Raw genomic sequence first — 25,687 nt, 5'->3', positions numbered from 1 at the left:
GGGCGGGGTAACAGAAACCTTATCTCCAATAAGTAAGGATGAAAGTGGGATTCTGGGAAATAAAGTCCTGGTGTACAAATTCTAATTACACAAGTACCACACCATGTTTGGGAGTAAGTGGAAGATGGTATTTAAAAATACGGTGACAAAAAAAAGGAAAATTAAGGGGTTGGGTTTTTTCTTTTGGAGGGTAGAGGGGGGTAGGGAGAATCAAATGGGTCCAATAGTACCAAGATAAGGTAAAAGTTTTATTTCTCATAGCTGGGACTGTTTAGACAGTATAGTAGATAAAGTGCTGGGCCTAGAGTCAGGAAGAAATGATGTTAAATCTGGACATGGATACATACTAGCTGTGTAGCCCTGGGCAAGTCATTTAACCTTTATTTGCCTCAGTTTCTTCAACTGTAAAATAGGGATAATAACACCACCTATCTCCCAGGGTTGTAGTGAAGATTAAATAGGATGTCATTTTTAAAGTATTTGGTATAGTGCCTGGTAGTAGTAGAGGCTATATAAATGCTTTTTCCCTTCCCCTTATCCACAGGCATGGCATCTCTCTCTATTATTAACTCATAGGAATATAGCCTCAAAAGCTAGAACAATTCTGAGGCCATCTCCTCCTCCTCCTTCCCCTCTAATTTAGACATGAGGACACAGATATCAGGACAGATTAAATGTCTTGCCCAAAGTCACAGGTAGTAATTATGAGTTCTGGGTCAAAGAATCAAGGAGAGACCCACTGAGCCACAAGGATGGGGAAAGTTAGTCCAGGGACTATAGGAAAGTATATGTTCCCATACTGGGAAAGTGAGCTATAAAAGTAAAGACTAGAGGCTCAAGTCCCAGGTAGACAGTATTGAATTGTGTTTAGAACCAGAATATAGATAATTTGGGTCTGGCTGTGATACATTTGTTCCAAAATTGTGAATTTGGAAATAAATATATTTTATTGACAGTGCTATAATTTTTTGCATATTATGAATTCAGACATCTTCTGAGCAGAAAGACCAGCTATCAGGCACACCAGTCTGCAAAACAGACCTAAAGACAGTTACTGTATAAAAACAAATCACACTTCTTCATAACATTTGAGACCATCTAATGCAAACCTTCCTTTTTGTAGATATCAAATGAAAATCATGAAGTTAAGAATTTGTCCAGATTTATACAGAAGTATCGTGGTAAGATCATGACTTTAACCCAGTTTTCTCTCAACTCCTGCAAAAGTGACAATTCTAATAACAGAGTCTCTCTGGCTATCTATATGTCTCAAGTTTCATTAAAGAAAAAAGCTATAGCCTTCTTTAGCACCTTACTTGTATAATAGTATTTTGCCAAGATTCAACACATAGAATACAAGGTTTTAACGGCAAGAGAATAAAAAAAGACTAAAGGAAAAATGTGGTGGGGGGAACATAATTTGCCTATCTGCTTAATTCAACATGTAAAATCCCTCTTAAAAGATTCAAAAAGAACTAGTCCAATGTAAGGTAGTAAAGGCATTTTTCCTATTCATCTGCCTCCCCCCTTGACCCACTGCTGAAAGGACCAGCAAGCAGCCATAGCTCACTGTGCTCACATTTTTCCTCCACAGGGCTGTAATTAAATTAATTGGTTTTTAAAATAGTTATTGTATTTCATGAATACAAAATCCTTAATATTGTACTCAGTTTGAAAAAATAGATATTTGCTACAGTGATTTGCTACATTGATTATTTCTATTTTACATTTTACCTAAGTTAGATATTCTCAGCCATAACATGCAAACTCATGAAAATAAGATGCAAATTAGTATTCAGCACCAAGAGAACTGGCACTTAAAAATAAAGAGTGAACGGCAGTGGCTAGTCTGCCAGAATCTGAAATCCATCTCACATAAATGTAATCTGTTTTCCACAAAGTATTTTTGAAAATTACAGCACTCTCAACAAAATACATTTTTGTTTCCAAATTCACTTTTTTTATTTCTTCTTCTCCTTCACTGAAAGAATTCATTCCATGTCAGACAAATTGGCATTACAAGATTTGACAAGATCACAGCCTCTCCCATAGTGCCCCCTTCATACTATTAGAGGCTGTGATCCTGTCAAACCTAGTAAATTAAATAGGGTCAGGTGTGAACAGTACTTACAAGGTACACCAAGAAACCAAGTACAGCAAAAAGAAAACCAGCAAATGGAAAGTGCATAAATTAACCCCCACTTCAAATCTGAAGAGCTGTCCCAAAGCAACAAGAAGCCTTCTCCTCCTCCTCCTCTCTTTGTTAGACTCATTTGCATTTCAGTAAGAACTTAACAGGGTCCTGAGAGCAATAGAGAGCCCTTTGGAATAAGTAGTCAAGTTTAGCTGGTAGAAGGAAGAAAAGAGAATCAAGAAAGCAAGGTTTGAGAAATCTCATGGGTTTTATAGAAAGTGGGAAGTAGGGCAGTGTCCTAAAGAAAGGTAGAATAGGGAAAGAATAAGAAGCTTTCTATATTGCCTGAATCCCCCAGACAGTACCTCTCAAACTAATTTGGCCACAAAAATACTCTGCAGCATCAAATATATTGAAAGATCCTATAAGTGGACTAAAAATGTTTTGATGGACCCCTTAAATGCTTTTCTAAGCATCTGCAAAATATGAAATGCCCCAGGGACAGAAATTTCAGAACAAAGGATGAAATTAAGCCTTTTTTATATTGAAAACCTGTTATCTCTGATAAGCATTTTCGATACACACATGATTTCATATTTAATATTTTAGAGAAGAGAAAAATCCTCACTATTATTGAATTTTCCTCAAAGAACCCCTACTGATACTGTGTGGAGCAGTATGGGAAATGCTGACCTAGGAAACTGGGCCTGTCTCAGAGAGAGAACAATAGATTAGGAGAGACAGGGTCAGATCAAGAAAGAGGAAGGCATCAAATTAGAAAAGACAGTCCATAGACTTTAGGAGTAGACTTGCTTAAGAGTAGAAACTGGTAAAGCTGGGTTTGATCTGATAGCTAGCCATCAAATATTTATGTACCAGAGAAAAACTTGTGACAACTGTTAACTTCCTAACTTCCTGTTCTAAGTGGCTCCTCCTAATAGTAAAATTAGGCTAATAATAGTACTTTATATAGCATTTTATCAGTGGTTATAAATCACTGTACTTACATTTGCATTCAAACCAGTTAAAGATGAGGAAACTGATAGAATAGCTTGTCCAATATTCAATAAATACCAATAATCAGTATTGATGAATTGGGTTTTTGTCCTTCTATCCAAAAGATTGGAATCATCCCTATATTTTGCTTCTTTATATTAGTAAACCAAGCATAAACTGTCTTTATGGTTCATCATTTTCTTCAAAACTGAAAATACTTGTAGTTAACAAAGGTTCATCCTCATTCTCCACTATCAAGAAATACACTCTCCAAGTAACAACCAAAATTCAGATACATGAATGAATTAAAAGATTCTTTTCTAATTAAAATTGATTTCTCTAACAACAAAAACAGATTAAAAATATGATGGGTCAAATTTCAATTAGAAATATAACTTGTGAAAAGTGCTGCTGTCTTCTTACCAGATGTAGGGGGAAAGTGCTCCCTAAATCATAAGTCTCCCTAAAACTTTCTTTACAATAGTGAAGAGAAAAAGTGAAAACTTTGTTTACAATAGTGAAGAGAAGAGGAAGGTCTTCCTTTATTTTTCCATTTCATTCTTTACATAAGCTTTTCCCACAGAATAGAGGGGGTAGAAATCATCTGTGACACATTCAGTTTCTTTAGCATCACTTAAAACACTGTAAATAAAATACTACCAGTCTACTCAAGATGAGTATTTTATAATGAGAAAATGCTTAAAGTGTCCTTCATTGAAACTACCCCAAAATAGTAGGCTCCCTTCTTAACCAGTAGAACCAGTGGGTGTAATACTTTATTCAATATGAATACAAATCCCCTTGAGTCTAAAAAACCCCAACTTGATTCATACACGCATTTGTGTATAAAGGAAAATGTTATTTTCCATTGAATGATGTTAAATCAGTTCCTCTGAATGCCAATTATAGTTTTATAAATACACAAAGAGTCTTATTTTTTTCCTTGTCAATAACTATTCTTCTGAGCACTGATACACCCAAGCCATCTTGCAAAGACCTATCTGTACTAGGGAGACTGGGAAGAAGAGTTTAGATAACAGTGCAACCCATCACCACGAATAGAAAACAAGTAGATCAGTAATATTATCTTCAAATAGGAAATGTCGGCATATTTTTTTAATTTAAAAATTACTGCATTGAGAGGATGACACAGGTAGCTATTAATTTATGAAATAAGTTTCTGAAAAAGTACAATTTCATATTTTGAATTTTATTTGCACTGCCTTCTCTTGGCCTTAATATATTACATACATGAATTATTATCAACTATTAAGTCCTAATTATATACACTGGCTAGTACTATACAGAGACTATTTCATTTTTTTTCTTTTTATCTTGAACAACTAGCTGAGTTTCTAATACATAATTGGCCCTTAATCAATGCTTTTTCATTGAGATATATAGTGTTTTAAAGTTTCCAGTTCTTTCCTCACACTACTAATTCTATGAGATAGGCAGAATATGCATTGTCCCTACTTTATAGACTGGCTTAGAAAAGGTAAACTTTCCCACAAGTCGCAAAACTAGTAAAGAGCCTAATTGAAATTCAAACTCCAAATTCAGAGAATACAATTTAGTATAATGTCTATTAAAAGAGGTAATGATAGAGACAAAATCTGAAGCCACCCTATTTCTAAACCTGATCAAATATAAGTTAAAGGTTAGACTTAAGGCTTCTAGTCATTATTTGTTTGTCTTAAACTGAGTCTAAAAGAAGAGGTCAACAACATATTTGAACATGGAAAATCCACCTATAATAATGAGTTGTTATTAAATTAAATTACCACACAATTGAAATTTACTTACAACTGGGGAATCCATGTGGCTGTATGAGGGAACAGAAATATAAACTTGGCCTTACACTGTGCTGTACTTCCAGGGAACTAGGAAAATCTAATTCTGACCAAAAGAAGGAGGAATTGTCCAAGATCACAAACTGAGAGTAATTAAGTGAATATAAAGTGAATTCAAATTAAACATAATCCTTTCCTTCAAGTCACTGAAATTTGAATAAAGTTAGCACAGAGGATCTGAAGCAACTCAGTTAGGCAGAGAAAACAATGGAGCACATTAGCAATGCCCTAAATCTCTGATGGGAATGAGTGGGTGGACACAAGAACACCACCTCATTCAAAACTTAGTTTCAGTCAGACTCCAAAGGAAAGGTTAAAAACAAATCATTAACAATTACCAAACTGGAGATAAATGGTTTAGGCCAGATAAAACTTACATTTTCCCAACAACCAAAAAAGTCTCAAGGCAATTCAAGTGAATAAAATTCACTTTTAAGATCATTTGGGATAACCTATACTAAGATTCTTTCAAATATAGTAAGAATTTAACACCACTATCAAATTATGGTTCATTCTTTTCTAACCTCAAATAAAGTCACATGGATTAATCTATACTGTAATGAACCAGTGGCCAATATGATTTTGTTATTTCATTTCCTATCCATAAGTATAGCAATATATATATATATGGATTTTTTTTAATGATGTAACCAATATCAGAGGGAACTTTCTCTCTAAAGAAACTCCACCACCACCACCACCACCACCACCACCACCACCACCACCACCACCACCACCACCCCCAAGGCAAATCAGCACCTTCACTGCAACTTAAAGCCTCAGAGAGTTGATCAAAGTTAAGTGAGTTGCCTTAGGTTTCACAATGTATGCAAGTCAGAGACAAGAATAGAGAGCTTCCCAATTCCCAGACCAGTTCTCTATCCATGATGGCTCTATCTAGGAATAGATGCAAATTATAAATGCAGCTGAATATGCAAAGCATATTAACAGCCAATTCAAAATGAAGAGTCCCATATGACAATAAAGGAAAATAATAAATGTGGGAGGGAATGTGGCAAAACTGGGACACTAATGCATTGCTGGTGGAGTTGTGAACTGATCCAACCATTCTGGAAGGCAATTTGGAATTATACACAAAGAGCTATAAAAGAATGTATGCCCTTAGATCCAGTAATACCACTACTAGGTCTGTTCCTCAAAAAGATTTTTTAAAAATGGAAAAGGACCTGTTTGTACAAAAATATCTATAGCTGCACTCTTTGTAGTGGCAAAGAATTGGAAACTAAAGGGATGTCCCTCAATTAGGAAATGGCTGAACAAAATATGTTATATAATGGTGATGGAATACTATTGTGCTGTAAGAAATGATGAACAGGATAACGTCAGAAAGAGCTGGAAAGACCTACATGAAATAATGCAAAGTGAAATAACTGCAATACTGGGAACAATCAAATGTGATAGACTTTGCTACTAACAGCAATACGACAATCAGGGACAATTCCGAGGGAATTATGAAAAAGAATGCTATCCACCTCTAGAAAAACAACAACTGGAGTCAGAATGCAGATGAAAACATATGATTTAGATTGTTTATTTGGATGTATGATTTGGGGGTTGTGGTTTTATATTATTCACTTATAAAAATGAATAATATGGAAATAAGTTTTGCATAACTACAAATATATATACATTGTAAAAATAAAGTAAGGCGAGCACCCAAATAAAGGACAAGAACTAGAAAATAAAGGTTCAAAATTGTTTCCAGATAATTTTGACAGATGTTATCAAAGTACCTTTAGTGGCAAATGAAGTGAAGCTCAAAGATGAACTTCCTTTCAGGGCCAGGTGCAAGGAACGCTAACGAGACTCTTGTTTATGAAAAACAAAACTATTTATTTAAATATATATAAAGAAAAAAGGATTTCTAAATCTCAGGGATTCTAGCTCCACCCAAATAAACTCCCAGCTACCACAAGGAACCTCTTCTCCTGTGATTTACAGGCTATGCTAATCCTCCTTGATCTAACTAACCAAATTTATACTACTCTAAATAAAACCTAACCACTATAACTTTTAACTTTGCCTTAAAGTTATAAAGATAACCAAGGCTAGCTGGTTGAGTCTCCACAAGAATCAAATTAGGACTCTGAGCCTTAAGAGACTCAGAGTCCAAACCAAAGACCAGGTTTTGTTTGGTCTTTTCACAGTTTAACCAATCTATAGACAGTAACAGATAAATGAATAATGTTTCCCAAGTGGGAAAAGAAAACACTCCACTCCTTCAAGTCTTTCCCTCAGACTGAGATAGAGAGAGGCAAAGATGTTACCTTCTCCAGCCCTGAGAGAGAAAGAAGCTGCATGTGGCTCTGTAGACAGCCAGAAGCCTCTCCTGGAATGCCACACCCACAGAGTCAAACTGTCATAGAAATAACTATAACTGCCAATAGTTGAAATTAACACAGCTCTCTTTGAAACTCCAATTCTTCCTCAAGCCAGGTTCTCTACTTCTTATCTTTAAACTAATAAAACAACACTTATTTTCTAATATCATCCTTATATATGTAAACACAGACTGAATTGCTTGTCAACTCCAGGAGGGGGTGGGGAGAAGGGAGGGAGAAACAACATGAATCATTATAACTTTGGAAAACTTTCATGGAAATTTGTTATTAAAATAAAGATAAATATTAAAAACAAAAACAAAATGAAGAGTTCCTGTGAAAATGCTAAACAAGGTTAGCAATTGTAACTATGACAAATAAAAAATCTCAACAAAATGGTTGTTTTGCAGGAAAAAATGGGGGGCACCCTTTTCCAGAAGGTGGATTATGTATATGTTTAAGGAACAGTTATTAATCAATAAGAAAATAATATGAAAGACTCTCAGGCAATTTAGAAAGTTTTTTTATTTTTAAACTGCAAAAAATGAACACCTGGACTATGAGGAGAAGGGAGATAGCTATTAGCTAAGGAATTATGTATTTCACAAAGACTTCTTACAAAGTTTTTTTACTCTGAAATATAACACTAAAATGAAAAAAAGGGGATAAATGTGTTTTTTTTTTAATTCGGAGCATATAAATATAAAGGTGTTCAGAGTTCCCCATGAATGATAACCAGTCACTACAATAAAACTTCACCTACTAGGCATCCAGCATTGTAAACTCCCCTAAAATATTATTACTCAGTTCAGTCCCAGGGCCAGTGAGGAGGGGGATTCTGATTGGCTAACAATACCTAAAATGGACTAATCTTTTCCAGATTGAAGTTGAAATATATATGAAATATGAAAAAGCTGAAAGTTGAAAAATATGAAAGAAGACCAAAGACAAGAAGAAAAAAAGAAGAGACTAGTGAGGAATGCAGTAGACAGCAGAAACTGGGGGAATTGGAAGCAGTGGGTGGTGGCAGCAATGTCCAGCTGAGATCAGAAGCAGCAAAAGGGGTATATGGCAATTGATACTCTGACAATGAAAAATAAAGAAAATCACCTAAGAAAGAAGATGCAGGAGAAAAATTTCACACCAAAAGGAATGTGAAGTAATGAGCCCCAAAAGTATTAGGGTCCCATATCAAAGGCACCCCAAGAAGTAGAGATCAATGACTGGGACAAGATTTCACTTGGGCTCACTGAAATGCACATATTTCACACAGTTGCATGGCTTCCCAAACCTGAATATTCCAGATGCATAAAGCTGAACTCTTCAAGTACAAAATTTACTTTTAACTATTTGGATGATGGAAGCCTTTCCAAAATATATTACTCAGTTCCCTGATCTCTTAAGTGGAGTATATACTGAGCCAAACTTTAACCTCCCACTACAGTCACACAATTATCATTGTGTATATTAACTCCATCCTAGGGTACCATATTACAATAAGGCAGGTCTTTAGGGGGAAAGGCTGCTCAGAGTTATATAATGGAATCTCAATGATGAAAGATGGGTTCCATCATCAGGAGTTCTTAACATTTTCTTGGTGCCCCAGACTCTCTGGAGCAGTCAGATGAAGCCAAAGAATGCCTTCTCTTTTCAATTCACTCTCAAAGTCTCTCTGAAAAACTTTAGTACGGGCTAAGAGATGAGGGAGAAGCTAGTACAGGACCACCCAGCATGGTGTTCCCACATCAAAGAAGGCACTGTGCTCCATGAACAAAGCTGAATCACAGTAGCACAAAGGAAATGAAGGAAGTACAAATCTAGAGACATTTCTGTCCCAAATGTTCTAATGGACTATTTGTGCTCAACCTGTGGTAAAACCTTCTAAACTTATAGCGGAATGATCAGCCACAATGGAACTCATTTTATCCCAACACATCATGATGTTGGAGGTCTTCTTTGAGTAAAAAGGACAAACAATAACAAATGAAAAAAAACAAACAAAAGACCCGAATCAACAAAGGAAATCAATTACACTTAGATTGTTCTAAAAAAATTGTTTTAAGTTCACAGAACCCAAGTTTAAGAACCCATGCTTTAAGGGAATGAAAAACCACAAGTAAAAATACTAAACTTCTAAAAAATACTGGTGCACTTAAAAATTATGCAAACACACATGCTGAACAGAAAAAGATTTATCACAAACCACTTTTCAACTACAGAAATGAAGATATAACATTTACTATTACTACAGCCCCTATAAATACAAAACCCAGAAATAAATGTCATTGAATTATGCTGTTTTGATTGATTGTTGATTTCAATAATGTATAATACCCTCTCTACTGCTCCAGGACTCAATCCCTTCATATCTTCTCATTCTGTGTGATTCTAGTCTCTCTTTTCCTATAAATTCTCCCATAGCAAATACAACCAGTGCAAGACTTTCCTTTTGTTCTTTTGGTAGTTGAGACTCTTAACATAGCAGTCAGGCTGTCCAAAGGCTCACTATCTGACCACCACATCTTTTTCTAATCATGGATCTCAATCTTTCCTAAGTTCTCAATAAGTCATCCAAACCAAAGACCTCATTTCACAGATGAAGAAACTGAGAACTAGCTTGTAAAATGATTTGCCCAGGATCCTACAGGTAAGTCACTGACCAACTATACCACTTGTCCAAGATGTACATATTGATAGAATAAATGATGGCCTGCCCTTCCAAGTGAATGTCATGATCTAGGAAAAATGCTGTTTTGATTTTTTTTTGAAATTCACTTTTGTTTTTCTACTATGTATAGCCAGATGTATCTATTTCATATTAATGTAGATTTCTCCAGTGAGTCTCTGAAGTATTCTGGGGTTCCATTAAATTATTTTGACATGCAAATAGAAACCTTTGGAGAAGTTTATTATCAATAGGAATTTCTTCTCAGGTTTAGACCTTAGAGGGGACATTTTTCTTGATATTGCTGAATATACTGTCCCATTTTAATACTTCTTCATAGCAATACTCAGCTTATGGCTGAACTCTCTACTTAACCTCTGACATGGGGTCAAATAATTTGGATCTATTAGTGTACTCCAAGGAGTTTCATCTAGGCTTTATTTTGTTCTACTTAATCATTAAATCAATTAACTTTAATAAACATTTATTTAAGCACTTAATGTGCACAGCACTCTGAGTCACAGGGGATACAAAGATAAAAAAAGAAAACAGTCCCTGCCCTGAGGGAGCTTATATTTTACTATGGGAAATACTACATGTAAATAGATAAGCAATTACAAAATAGCCCAAAGTAATTCTAGCAGAGTCAGGAAAGGCATCTCCCACATAAATAATATCACCTGAGATAATCATACTTAAACAATTTCACAAGGCAGAGAGTGGAGAAGGTGATTAATTCCAGAGTTGGGAAGCCAACTATGGAAAGGGTTGCAGGTAGAAGATGGATTATTATAATATGAAAAGAACGAATAATATGTGGAAGTGAATAATATGAAATAAGAATCAGTGCACAAATCCATACTAATTCAGAATTTATGTTAATCTGACAATCAAATATTTATTAAATAGACATTGCATTCCTAACACTATACAAGAATTATAGAGACATAAAAGAAACATCAATCTTTGTCATCAAAAAGCTTACAATCTAATTAGGGAGAAAAATCTGTGAATAAGAAGAAAAAAGTCTTGAGTACATGAACTCTTTTTTAAAAAAATGAAATACAGACATATTTTTACATACTTAAAAGTACAAACCAGTCATCCATTTATCATAGCAGCCTCAAAAAATATTTCTCCTAAAAATAATAGATGGACTAGATACATATATGTGTGAGAGACGCACACATACATGTATTTATATATTTTCTATATACACTTATTTATGTAGTTGATATATATGCATAGTTATATTTAAGTAGGCTTTATCATACATGTGTTTGTATATTTTATCATGCATGTACACATTTACATATCTAGAAATGTATATTTATTTGTATATATACAAGTATATATAGACATACATATATATATGTACACAACATGCAGATGTAGTATTTATGTCTATATCTACATGCTTCAATGTAATAAATCATGAAATGAGAGCAATGATTCTTTTTAGACTTTGAAAGTGAAGACTAGAAACCAGGTTCTCTGGTTACTAGTCAAGTACTCTTTCCACTTTATATAATCACACTGATAATCAATAACTCAAACTGACTTTCTTTCTATCATCCCACTAACACTTTAAATCAGTAAATTTCATTCTAAGTGTTACAGCAGAAACAAAGAAATTTTAAAATTGTATAGATATAAGAAGAAGTACCAATAGCCCTGAGTTAGTTGAAGGATCATTTAGTTAGAGGGTAGAAAGGACTCTAAGAGGCTCTCATATAAACGAGGAAACCAACCCTGGTTGACTAATTTGGCAAAGGTCACAGGGTTGTAAGCTAAGATATCAGGGGAAAGATTTGAAACCAGAGTCTCCTCATTCTAGAGTCAATGTCCACTGGATATTGAACATGGACTCTCAGAGTCAAATTTCCACTGAACTTCTCATTATGTGTTCTTAATTGGTCTCCCTTTCTCTGGTCTCATTTCTTTTTATTTCTCATTCATTTTACATATACTTAACATATTAGGATCATAGGAAAGAATATTAGCAAAGATTTTAGAAGTTAAGTGATTTGTCCAGTCACACATCTAGCAAGGAGTAAATCTGAGACTGAAATATAAGTCCTGATTCCAAATTCATTCTTATCACTACAGTAGGATTTCTTCTTCCTAAAATATTATTTTAATTATGTTATTTTTAATGGTACTTTAGTGCATATAGGAAAAATTCAAATTCCTTTTCCCAACATTCAAGACCTTCACACAGTTTGACTTTCACCTTATCTCCTACTATCCCTCTACATGAACCCTCTGCTCCAATCAAACTGGTCGATTGACCATGAAATGAAAATTTAAATTGCCATACTAGATCAGACCCACAAATTCATCTTTCCTAGTAATGTTTCCAACAGAGGACTCAACCAACATTAGGAGAGGACCGAGTCCACCTTGATTTCAACCTTAAAGATTAGGTATAGCTCAAATTTACTTTGAGTTATATATGCTGCTGCTCTCATTTAAAAATCTACCTAAATAATATCTTTTTAAGTCAATTTATATTTTCTGCCTTCATAATCTGTTGGAAATAATGTATTTGTGATGCAGGTCTGGCATCTTTAACTTACCTTACTGTTTTCCTGCCCTAATATCCCAGAAGCTGGTAGACAAACTATATGTTCACCTTTCCAACTTTATAGATTTCACTCACTTTGCTTCTCACCTTTACTTTCCTAGAACAAAAATTTTCAATCTTTTTCTAGTATGTCCTCTTTTAGAGACTATCTCTAGTAAATCAATTGCCCTTCTCTAACCATTCTCTAGTTCCATTACTATTTGACCCAGGAGTGCCAAACCTTCACATATTATTCTAAGAAGAGGCATATACTAATGTTTTATAACATAATGATAATTCTATTATTTCCGAAAGTTTTCCTCTCTACATTCTCTCTTAGCAATCTTTATCAACTCACACAGTTTCAATTATCATTTCTACACACAACTCCCAACTCTACATATCCAGCTCTCTTTTCTCCTTGAACTCCAGTCCTGAACTACAAATTGCCTACTGACCACTTTTTATCTGTCCTCTAGACACCTTGAACTAAATATAAAACTTTCAATATATAAAATATATATTAAAATATATAACGTCTTTTCCCTCCAAACCTCTCTTCCTTTTTTCTCTCAAGTGTACTACCCACCTTCCAATTTTGCTACCAATCAGTTCTGCTACCAATCAAGCTACCACTTCCCTCTCATTCACTACCCTATATATCCAATCAGTGTCAAAGTCGTGTTGATTCTATCTCAATCACATCCCTTAAAGCTGTCCCTTCTTTCCACTCTCATAAGAATCTCTCTAATTCAGACCCTTATCACCCCATCAGAACGACTTCTACAGCCTCCCAATTGATTTCTTTATAGCTGCCCCTTGAATCCAGACCATCCTTCATATAATTTGATATTGATATTCCTGAATCACAGATGATTATGTCAATTCTCTGTTCCAAAAGCTCACAACATTTCTTATTGCCTCCTGGATAAAATAAAAATTTCTCTGATTAGCATCTAAATCCCTCTACAATTTAGAGACTACCTTTCCAGGATGATTCACTATTTACTGAATTTACTGAATGGCTACTACATACCAGACACTGCACCAGTATTAAGGTTTGAAAAACAAAAATGAAACAGTTTCTGCCCTCAAAAGATCTTACATTCCTTAGGTGTTGGAGGAGGAGAAGAGGATGTGAGCAACATATTCATAGAAGTATATACAAAATAATAATATGTAAAATAATTTGGGAGAGAGAGAAGCACTAGCAGCAGGGTGGAGATTAGAAAAGGTCTCATGTACTTCTCATACAACATATACTCCAGCTAACCTGGCCTTCTTGGTGTTGAGGGAGAGATAGAGAGACAGACTGCATTTCTTGCCTCTGTGGGTATGCTCAGAGTATCTTTCTTTTTTGGACTGCTCTCCCTCTTCATTTCTATCTCTTTGAACTCTAGCTCCCTAAAAGGCTCATCAGCAGTGTGACCTCCTTCAAGAGGTCCTGATTCTCACGGTTTGGAGTGCCCTAAGCCCAAAATTACTTAATATCTATCCTATTTACTTCTCAGTGAACACGTTACTTTCCCCCCACAGTCAATGCAAATTACTTGAGGGCAGGAGTCATCTCACTTTTTTATTAGTATCCCAAGCACCTGTCACAATTGCAGGCATAAAGTAGATATTTAACAAATGCCTTCTGGCTGAATAAATGCCCCTTTTTTTGATGTCTCACAGTAACATGTAGAGTTATTCTGTTGAAGAAACAATATACAGTAAGTCTGACTTGTCTGCTAGGAAATTACAGCCAACAGCTCAGTCTTCTATTTTATGTAGTTTACATGTTTTGTCTTGCATTATGCATTTGCAAATTGTTATTTCCTACTTTTCTGTCCACAGATAAGATTTTCCTATGGATTAACCATCAGATTAGTTCTTCACTACCAGAAAAAAAGTTTAATGTCATCTGCAAACTTCCTCCAGATCATTTATAAAGAACCTAAAAGTAATTCCTGTTATTACTTCTCCTCTGAGAAGAGTACCTCTCTTTGTGCATTTTTTGTTATCTTGCTTCAACTGTTCTTTATCCAGGAACAAAAGGCCAAAAAGAAAAGAAAAGGAAAGAAAAAGAAAAAGAAAAAGAAAAAGAAAAAGAAAAAGAAAAAGAAAAAGAAAAAAAAAAAAAAAGGCTTTGATCCCAGGGTAATCGACAACAAACTAATAGTCTTCGGTGTCCTATCCAAATCCAACCCACTTGGAAGATCTCCCTCTCTACAAAAAGCATTCTAGTCCACTGGAAACTCTTCCCTCTGGATTTTTCTAACTAGTACTAGCTGAGCACATCCAGTTAGTATTTGAGTTGTTTGTATATTGGTAATCATATTCTTTCATGTATATTTCATTTACATATAGGATCTATGACTCATAGAATCATGCCACAACTTCTTTGTATTTCCTACTAAGCTTGGAATGGTGTTTTGCAAATAAAAAGATTCTAAAAAGTATCTAGTGGCTGAATGATTTATATCATCATGCTCTATACCTTTATAATTTAATTAGCATCTAAATTAGAATATAATTCATATTTGACCCTTGGGGACCAATCAGTAATTTGAGAGAGCCCAGTCCTAGAGGAGGTAGAAGGCATGGGGACAAAAACACAGATCGACCTTGAAAAAGAAGAGAACATCCCTCTTTCTGACTCTGGAGAAGAGGATAAGGTCTAAAAAATACAAATACATTCTGAAGCAAAGAGGAAAGCTGATGAAATTTATGCCAAACAGTCTTTATTTCTCATCTGCTGAGGGCTGGGGAATTAAGGGACTGAACAAATTGGGAAAGACTTGGAACAGTCACTCTGGGAAGTACAAAAGAAAATCAACAAGCTTCTCCCTCATATTTTACTGCAAAAGCCTAAAAGTCATAGTAAGCCAGAAAAGTCCTAAATACTGACAACACACTGTAGTTGAAATAAAAAGGTCAATCTTTTTCAATGAGATGTCATCCATGAATGACCTAGAACAAAAAAAGGATAAAGTTTATAATGTAAGCCAAACTGAATTTACACAATATGAAATCAAACTTGGACTGGAAATAGCCCTGAACCAGTCATGAGCATTTTTTTGCATTTTGTTAAGATCTGTAGGGCTGTTTCAGATCAAATATCTTTGTCAAGTTGTATTATTCAGAATCTGTAGGTATCTATAAATAAAAAGGCTTGGATTATTTATTCATTTGTCTTTCCCACAAAAAAAGGAAGTAATCCAGGACTTCATATTAAAAGTTCTCAATACGATTCATGTTATGACAAAGGAAAAAAATTATCTTCAGAAAATGACTAATAGGTTCAGCTCTCAAATTTTCCAAGGATTTAAAAAGTTACAAGTATTTCTGGGCCAACCTACTTCTAAGCCAAGCTCTGACCTTTAGTAAGCTTCAAGATCCAACTCTCATCTCTCCAGCTAGAGGAATACAATTGACATTCCATACACAAAAGTGCCAACTTTAGACCCAATCTCTATTGAAACCTTAAGTTTTAAGATCTTAAAGTTAGGTTAAAAGTCAGTTTCTGAAAAGAGATTTTAATGGAACTTTTCAATTGTATTTAAAAAAGTACAGTACCTCTCCAAAATAAAATGTATACTTAGTAAAGGACTAATTTTGTCTAATTACACTCAGTTTATATGTGTTTTCCTCCTCACAACCCTTTGTTTTCACTTGTTTCAGTCATTTCCAAGTCTTTATGACCCCATTTAGGTTTTCTTGGTAAAGATCCTAGAGAAGTTTGCCTCTTCCTTCTCCAGCTCATTTTACAATGAGGAAATTGATGCAAACAGTATTAAGTGACTTGCCCAGGGGTCCCACAGCTACTAAGTGTCTTAGGTCAGCTTTGAACTCAAGGAGATAAGTCTCCTGATTCCAGGTGCAATGCTCTATCCACTGTGCCATCTAGCTGCCTTACACAGCCCTATGAAATAGGTAATGTAAATAAACACATCTTTTACAGATGAGTAAATTAAGACTCAAAGAATTAAAATAACTTTCCAAAATCCATTGTTTTCTATAGCATTAATAAGGAGAATGAAAGGAAAAAGTTGTTCAAATACAGTAAAACAATAAAAACCATATATGTAACATATCTTCAAGAAATCCTCTCTAAACAAAAAACTATTACAGCATTTTTTTTTTGAAAAGCCAAACTGCTTAGTACTAATCTCAAAAAACAATAACTTAGTCAACCTCCCAAATTTTCAAGTTAGTATTAAAGAGTCAATGTATTCTAAGTATAAAGTACTATGAAGTCTACTGACTGGAGCATAAATATTAAAAAATAATTACGTAGATGATATTAGTTTAGTATTTTTCACATTAGAGCAAAATACATAATAAAAAGGTACATCTGACTTTCAGAAAACTCAAAAATAGTCATGCTTATGAATTATGAATGAGGTGATTACATATTACCTACTTTACAGAAAAAATCAAGTTTCCTTTACAATCCCCAAAGTAGCTTACATAGACCTTTTAAAGAAGATCATAAGACCTTCTTAAAGATTTTAAAGATATTTATTGAAATTTTTCTTTTAAAAAGATATTTTAAGAAAGCATTTAAGACTTTTATTGCAAATATTAAGGCTGTATCTGTAATTTAAATATTCAACACAACAACATTCACAACAACACAACAAAATCTAAAAATGACCATTTCTATTACAGAGGGAAATAATACTCATATCAATTTCTTCTCCAATATAATAATATAAAATTATCTTCCTAATGCAATTAGATTTTCTTGGCTTCCCCGGGTTCTTCAAGTCTCATCTAAAGTCCTACCTTCTGTAAGAAATTTTTCTGATGAACATAGTAGGAGCTTAACATGCTTATAAGACTTGTTTTGAATTGTTTAATAATTACCAAGGAAGCTGTCTTGTTTTAGCCATTTCAATAACTGTATTGAAGTATAATTAGCTTCCTTTACAATCCTATGAAATTTCTTTTATACATTTAAAAATATTTTTCTGACAAAACATCTGAAGGCTTCACCACATTGTCATTGGTTAAGAATCCCAACTTAGTGTGATGCTCTAACTTAAAATATGAGACAAAGTCCTAGAATGGTCAAGGTGACACAATATTCTGACTTCCAGGCTAGAGTGCTTCCCACTCCCCTAACCTTCCTCTCTGTGTTAGAGTATCTCTGTTTTCATAAAGAAGCCTATGTACCAATATTATTGTTCATAAATGTTTACCTCATTGAATAAACTATAAAGGTGAAAGAAAATGAGTGATCCTCTTTTTTGTTAAAATGCTATTTAAAACTTTTACTATTGTCAGCCCTTGCCCAAATTAGCTTCATCCTAGAAAAGTTACAAGCCCCCAACATAGCATAACATGGAAATAAGTGGGAAATTTAAATGTTTTATCATATTTTCTTAGTTATCTAATAATATATAGTCATTCTTTTTGAAAGCTGATGTGGTTTGACCATAGTAACTTAACATAGCTGGTAATAATTGAGGTTAGAATTACAACTTAAAGACTTTGGATTTAAAGTTCAAGCATCAAGTCCAAGTACAGTTTCATGATAGATACTATGTAAAGTCAAAACATCTGGCTTACAAAGAATTGAAATAAACATATAGATACTTTTATACTGCTATTTTCTCTCCATTCTTTGTGACTTTAGGCTAAATCAATGTATGACTTCATTTTAAAACAAGAAAAATGATCAAATCAATTCTTCAAGCTAATGGAAAAGGGCACTTAAAAAAAAGCCAAAAAGGACAAATTCAAGAGTAATTTATATGTCACTTAAAACTCGTTTTTGAACTTACATTTTTACCATGTTATTTTTAGAATTCTAAGAAATTTGCCATGATTCAAAAGACAACTGTAAATGTCTGTCAAATTTCATACTTTTTTCTATTCCTTAACTACCTCTTTTCCACACTTGGCTGAATCCCAGAACTTTCTTGACTAAGGCAAAGAACCTACCTAAAGCAGACTCAGGCTATCCTGGCCCAGGGTCAGGTTATTCAGTCTTAGAAAGTTTTCTCTTCCTGGGAGTTCCCAGAGGTTAGAGTAAATAAAGATCCCTTTATGTCAACAATGTCTTTAATGAAGATGAACAAATGACAATGTTAATAAGAATGTGAAAGCAAAAACTACATGAGATAATGAAAAACTCTCCCCCAACTAAATTCCATAAAGATGGTTATGAGAGTCACAATGGGATCCCACAATGACTGTTTAAACATGGGGCAAATTAACAAAAGAGGCCAAAATTCTAGATAAAGGGGTGGGCTTAAATTTTTCTTGTCTCCCCAACCCTAGGCAGCCAGAGTTTCCTAAATACCTATCCCAAGTAAGAGGATACTTGTCTGTGAATATCAGCACAAATGCAACATCACTACTAGTAAACCAAACCAACCCACATGCCCCACTGATTGATGCAGAGTCTTTAAAGTTTTCAGTTGATGGCAGCTTGTTATTTTTCTAGGAAATACAAAAAAAAGGCTTAATTTTGTCAAATTATAAATCAAGTCAACTGAACAAATATTTGAGTACTACTATGTGTAGGACACTGTGATATACAAAAATATAATATTGTTGGAGAAAAAATGACACAAATAAAAAGTTAAATAATAAAAGAATCATTTATCCTTCCAAGCATTTCTCAGACATTATCCTTAAATAAATAGGAGTCTTATTTGTTCCATAAACAACTTTTCTAAGATATTGATCTCACTAAAATCCAGAATTCTATATCCTGTTCTTACTTACAAAATTATTATCAACTAGTAAAGGAGTTGGATTATTAAATAGATTAAACAAATCCTATAACAAAAGGTCTGACAAGTTTCTGAAATGTTTATTTATATACTTTAAGATGATCTGGCAATTGGCTTTTTTTTCTATGTCACTGTGCCCACTAGCTCATAAATTTAATTTTATACATTACTCTCAGATTCACCTAAAACACTATGTTTTCCTCAATATTTTCCTCTTTTCCTCTCTGTGAGCTTTTATCCTTGGTTTACCTGCCTACCTGACCTACCCATGTTTGCTTCAGTGTACATGAGAAGAAAAATGTATAAAAACATATCCTATACGCTTTCCTTCTATTCCTACAACTACTTCACCTCTCCAGTTGCTTCACCAGATCTGGGTATAGAGAGACAGGAAAACCTGAGTTCAAATTTGGCCTTTGACACTATGTGACACTAGGCAAGTCAATTAACCTCTGCCTCAGATCTTAAAACTATAAAGTGAAAAAAATAATAGCACTTATCTCACAGGGTTATTGTAATGATCAAATGAGATACCTGTAAAAAGTGTTTAGCACAGTGCCTGGCACATAGTAGATGTTATATAAATGTTTATTCTTTTCCTGTTCCTCTACCTCCAAAATTGTACATGCATTTAACAATAGCTAATGTAATTAGCTTTAAAACTAACTTATCCATTTAAAACAATTCAAGTCAATAAATATTAAATATCTGTATGCCATATACTGTGCTAACTTCTTCAAAAGATTTCATATACCTGCCATAGGGTGACACCTGACCAAGAGAATAAAATCCATGAATAGGCTATCTCTAAGCCCATTCACTTCTCTTCCTGGGCTTTCCTGTCTCTTTCTACTTTAGTGCCTTTGTGGTACTTTTATCAAAACTGTAGTTCAAACAACTTACCAATCAACTAAATTGGAAGCAAAGACTCATGTGCATATATTTACCCCAAATTTCAGTACCCATAATTAAAACTTCTTCAACCTTTGAAGTCTTGGACAGGATCTCTCCATCAATCTATGTTCTCAACTACTTATCTCTTGCTGACTCCAACTATTCCCTACATTCCTCAAATACCAGTTTTCTTTCTTTCTTCTCAGCAGGTGGTTGATGCTTCTCTCACACTGCCCACAAAATCCTGAAGTTTCTTTATGCCTCATTTAACTTCCAGACTATTTGGAAATCTCAGTTCCTAGCCGAAATCTTTAAACTTGACTGTTTATTAAATTAAGCCCCTAAACTACAGAGATTTACTATGCTTATTCTCCCTATAAATGTCTTTTTACAACACTCTTTATCCATGGTCTACAAGATCATGCACATAATTTTATTCTGCTTTCATGTGGAAAGTTAAAATTAAATTACAGAAAAACCTGGGGTATTACTGGGAAAAAAAGACTGCTTTTTCTATGGTCTGTATAATGTACATAATAAAACTGGAGTCCAAACAATTGTATCAATCTTTTAAGTAACTGGCAAATAGAAAATGGCTACATTTTAAGTCAATGCAATTATTTGGCACCCTTCTATTGAAAAAAAAAACCATTGGCACAAAGATTTATCTTTTGATTAATAACTTAAAAATTTAAGATGACCTACCAAGGATTTGCATTTTTATTTTATTTAAGAGTTAATTTTGAGTACACACTCTTTTTCAAAAGCAAACCAAAATTTCCATCAATGAAATTCATATGCATATACAGACTGAATGAAACAGTTCAGAATATACAGAAGATATTACTTTTCAGTCGGAATGACTAATATACAACTTTAGAAATCCTGAGAGTAAAAAAGGGGTATTTAAAATTTTTCACAAATTTAGAGTAAATTAACAAAAGGTTTTCTCCCACTTATTTACTAATATCCTTTTACTTATGCGTAACTAAATAGAAGAAACATTTTTTGTATTCTTGAATTTTTAGTCATTGGAAATATCAATTGGTAGAGTATTCATTCACATTTTTTAAATGGCCCAAGAACATCAGGGAGAGGTGTGAGGTTTTATTTTGGGGTTTGGAAAGGAGAGATGAGTAGAAAATACAGTTGCTATTCTTTAATTGGGATTTCATAAATGTGAAAAAATTTCAGCATTTTATAATCTGCAGGTGACCTTTAAATGTCACAAACTTACTGATATGTAAATATAAACACAAAAAATTGTAATGTCAGGTAAATATAATAAAGTGATCAATGCAATTATAGTGTGTTCTGTGGTATTATAAATTACACTTTGTGTCCAGAATTCCAATGATGCAAGCACCTTTCAAAACCAAATTGCAAGTCACTATCATCTAATAGAAAAACCAACAAAAACAAGCATTGGGATTTTTGTACAATATACCCTCTCCTCACTGTTATGGAGTATTCCTATGACTTGGACAGCTCCGTACCTTAGTCTTATAAAAGTACAAGACAAATCATTTTTTATAACTAGAATGAAAAAACTTCACCAAAATAATCCTGATGTAATATGCTTGAAGCTCATTTCTACTCTTAACTGTAGCCAACTTTCAAAAGTTGTTGGAATGTGAACTCAGACATTAAAACTGTTTTCCAAGTAAAAATAAAATCTCAAATCTGTTTATAGTATAAATTTCACCAGAAATGTACAATTTGAACAGTGCTGAAAGCTGTGTAAAAAGTACATTTTACAGAGACTGACATGCCAGGATGAGAAGCAACAGAATATGATGAAAACATGAGTGAAATATTAAAAAAACTAGAGTTCTTTTAATCCCAGATGGTCTGTTAACTAGCTATAGGACCTCAGGTACCAAAGGTTATTTTAATCTCTATGAGCTTCAGTTTCTTCATCCATCAAAAGAAGAGAATAATACATGCCCTGGCCAGGTTGGTTTTTATCAACTAATCAATATATCAAACAAGACAAACCAAGGAACTTTGCAAAGGGCAAAAGACCATACAAAGGTAAGTTTTTATCCATTATTATGGTCAGTAAGGGTTAAATTTTAGTAAATGACCTTAGATGTTCATGTCATTCTCTACCCCTAAATGCCTTTGTGACCCAATTCAAATGTCAGAACTCTGAACCCTTCCAGTTCAGAACTGAGTTCTTAAGTATTTTAAGGTGATAGATTCCCTTTAGCAGTCTGGTGAAGCCTATGATAGAACCTCTTCTCAGAATAACGTTTTTAAAAAGCAGGCAATAAAATATATAAGATTACAAAAGAAACCAGTTATATTGAGATGTGGTTACCAAAATACTTTTAAAAGACATTTCCATGTCCCAGGTGATCCCCCCTCATAGTTATCTGTGTATATTTCATATAAGCAAATAGAATATAAGCTTCATGAGAGAAGGCCATCTGTTATTTCGACCATTTGCCCTAATAAATGTATCTCTCAATTGTAGCACATTCACAAATGTGGTGCTTTGCTTCTAAGACATTAAGTATAAGAACTTACTTTTAGTGGACAAACAATGAAGGTATATAAGGGTATGTGTCTTAAAGATATTTCAAAACAATCTTTAAAGTAGAAAAAGTTATTTCATTTCTATTCCATATAGCCATGGGGACATTTAAAAAAATTAGGAAGTATCTTCCAGGGACTGAAGTGTTCAATATTCTTGTTCTAGAATCTCTGTAGAGCTGAACATACACAAAAACGTACCCCACCCATAACTTTGATCCCCTTCCCTCCACTCTCATTGCCATCACGCTGAGGTCCTCATCAATTCTCATTTGCTTTCCTATTTCTCCATTTTCTATTCCATCTTTCTTATAAATGCCAAAAATAACATTCTGAAAAGTTAGTCAAGGACCTTTGGTTCCCTATTTCCAAAAGAATAAAATAAATATACTCCTTGGACCCAGCATGTCATGGCCTCCAAAATTTGATTTCAGACTATCTTTCTACTCTTATTTCCCTGCTGCTGCCCTTGGTCAAAGTGAATGGTTAGCTACTCTCTAAACCAGACTTACCATCCCCATTAAAATTACAAAAACATTCTTCCATTCCTGAACTGCATTCTTTCTTCATCTCTACCCTTTAAAATCCTTGTCTTCCCTTCAATAAAGTTCAGTTCAGGTGCCCCTTCCAACATGAAGCTTTCCCTGACCCCAGCTGATATAATTCTCACTTTCCTCAAGTTTCCTTGAGCACTTTCATCTCTCCTATGCCCACTTCACCTGTATTAAATTAATCTACATACTTATTCATGTTTCATTTTCTCCTTGACAGAAAAGATGTTTCTTTTTTTTAAAAAATTGTAGTCCAGAGTGCTTACAATAGTGCCTGGGCACAAAGCATAAATGTAATAAATATCAATCTTCCCTGAAAATCAGGGCTTGTGTTCTGTCTTATTAGAAGATATATGTAGTGGAAAAGGTCTTTGATTTGGTGTTGGAGAACCCAAGTTTAAATTACAGTTCAACTATATGACTATGGGCAAATGACCCAACTTCTATGAACCTCAGTTTAATCATCTGGTTTAAAAAAAAAGGGGGGGGGGAGTTGGGAGAAAATTAACTCTAAGATCTCTTTGAACACTAAGTTCTAGGACCACAGAACCCTCCTGGGCACTAACAAAATATTTAAATAATTAATTTAAAGGTACCCTAAGCAAAAGGATAAGTTCTGAAATAGTAAGAAGTTGTTCAGTTGTGATCCTGTGAACCACAGGCAAGTAAAAACTGTCCCTGGGGTCTTCTTGGCAAAGATACTATAGTGGTTTGCCATTTTCTTCTCCAGTGTATTAAGGCAAACAGGGGTTAAGTGACTAGCCCAGGGTCACACTGCTCCTAAGTGCCTAAGACCAGATTTAACCTCAGGTCTTCTAACTGGAAGCCCAGGACTCTATCCACTGAGCCATCTAACTGCCTCAATATTAAGAAGAGTTTTATTTTACAATAAGTTTTATTTTTTCAATTTGCCTTTCTGAATTCCAAACACACTTTAACACATCTTAACATGATATAGGAATAGAACACTAGTTCTAACTTGTCACTGATTTCTGGATCCATTTTCCTAAAAAAAAAAAAAAAAAAAAAAAAAAAAAAAAAAAAAAAAGGAAATGGGATAGTATAAGTAACTTCTTCATCTTTCTCCCCGAGTTTCTACAAGTCACTGAAAACCAGACTAATTAGAGGTTGAAATATTACTTGCAAAAACACTTATTACCTACTCCAAATAAACTCTTGATAACAATAATTTCCTAGGAGAGGAGAGTAAAGGAAGCTGAAAAAGTATTCTGATCAACATCCTCACAAGACTCTTAAACCACAAAAACCAAAAGGCTTCCCCGAAAAAGTAAAATGAGATACATATCAAAAATCTGAGTGCATAAAGTAAGGCCAATAATTCTGCTTCTTTGACCTATGGCCCGAGAGGCCTGGGAGTTTCCAACACTTTTATCTGAGTTCCAAGGGGCTACCTGACTCCACCCAAGGTGTTACACAGGTGTCAGACGTTTAGGGGTTCCCCAGGTAGAAAGGTGGTGTGAGGAGGAAGGAGTGGCATCTTTCCCGCACTCCCTTAGCTTCTGCGTCCTCGCCTTCCTGCTCAAGCTCCACAAACACCCTCTTTGGTCCCCCCAATCAAAGCCTGGCTTTACCTTCTCCTTAGCTTTGAGGTAGCGCTGGAGAGCCTGCTGGGTGAGGTCTCGGACACGGAGCTGCCCCTCCTTGCAGGGAACCACAATTCCCATCCTCCCGAAACAGACAGTCACTTTCATCCTCGTCAAGCGGTCACCAGCACAGGACACCCCGGCAACCAGAACAACAGTGCAAGGCGGGGAGGGCCAGGCGTGGGTGGGAGGGGAGCAGGGTTGCCCAGACTCCTGGGGCCCCCGCAAAGCCTGGAGGTCAAGGGGAGCGGGAGCGGGAGGGGGGCGGTGCTGCGAACAGGTGTGTCCGCCCTGTCCCGGGAGGCACGCCCACCTGGGGGCGCGCGGCTCCCCCGCCTTCCTCGAGTCCCGCGGGGGGCTTGGGCACGTGGGGCCGTGGAGCCCCGCGCCTCGGGACAGTGGAAGGGGCTGAATGCGCGCGCTGCGCTCGGGAACGCCTGGCTATGCGCGGGACAGCGCTGTGGAGGTGCTGCCCCTCGGCTCGGCGTTGCGCTCCGCTCCGGTGCGCCCGGCTTCGCTCTGCTCCAGCCGGCGCTCAGGTGAAGCACAGGCCGAGCCGCTCGGGGACGCCGCGCCACCGCCGCCGCCGGCTCCTCCTCCTCATGTCCCGGCCAGGGTTCCCCTCCCGGCGCCCCGCGAAACCGAAACTCCCGGCCGGGCAGCCCCAGTGCTGGGCCCTGAGCAGGCCCTCCTCTTCGCGGGGGCCGCGCCGATCCCCGAGTGGGTCGTGCCCTGGAGTTAGGAGGGGACGAAAAACTTTTATGGCCCAGGTCCCGAAGTCGTCCCTCCTCCTCCTCCTCCTCCTCCTTCTCT

The 25,687-nt window shown here is 35.5% G+C and overlaps 1 protein-coding gene across 1 annotated transcript in view; it reads right to left on the bottom strand.

Annotated features, from left to right (window-relative positions):
* PARD3B (par-3 family cell polarity regulator beta) overlaps positions 1-25,163 on the bottom strand; it is a 1,311,536-nt gene extending 1,286,373 nt beyond the window's left edge. The window contains exon 1 of the mRNA XM_044669413.1: positions 24,863-25,163. Coding sequence (XP_044525348.1) covers positions 24,863-24,982 — 120 coding nt within the window. The 5' untranslated portion in view covers positions 24,983-25,163. The remainder of the gene's footprint in view (positions 1-24,862) is intronic.
* Positions 25,164-25,687: the final 524 nt, after the last annotated feature.

The sequence above is a fragment of the Gracilinanus agilis genome, chromosome 3, assembly GCF_016433145.1.
Source record: "Gracilinanus agilis isolate LMUSP501 chromosome 3, AgileGrace, whole genome shotgun sequence".
NCBI lineage: Eukaryota > Metazoa > Chordata > Mammalia > Didelphimorphia > Didelphidae > Gracilinanus > Gracilinanus agilis.
Note: the sequence above shows the minus strand (reverse complement) of the source record. Positions and strands in the feature narration are given on the sequence as shown.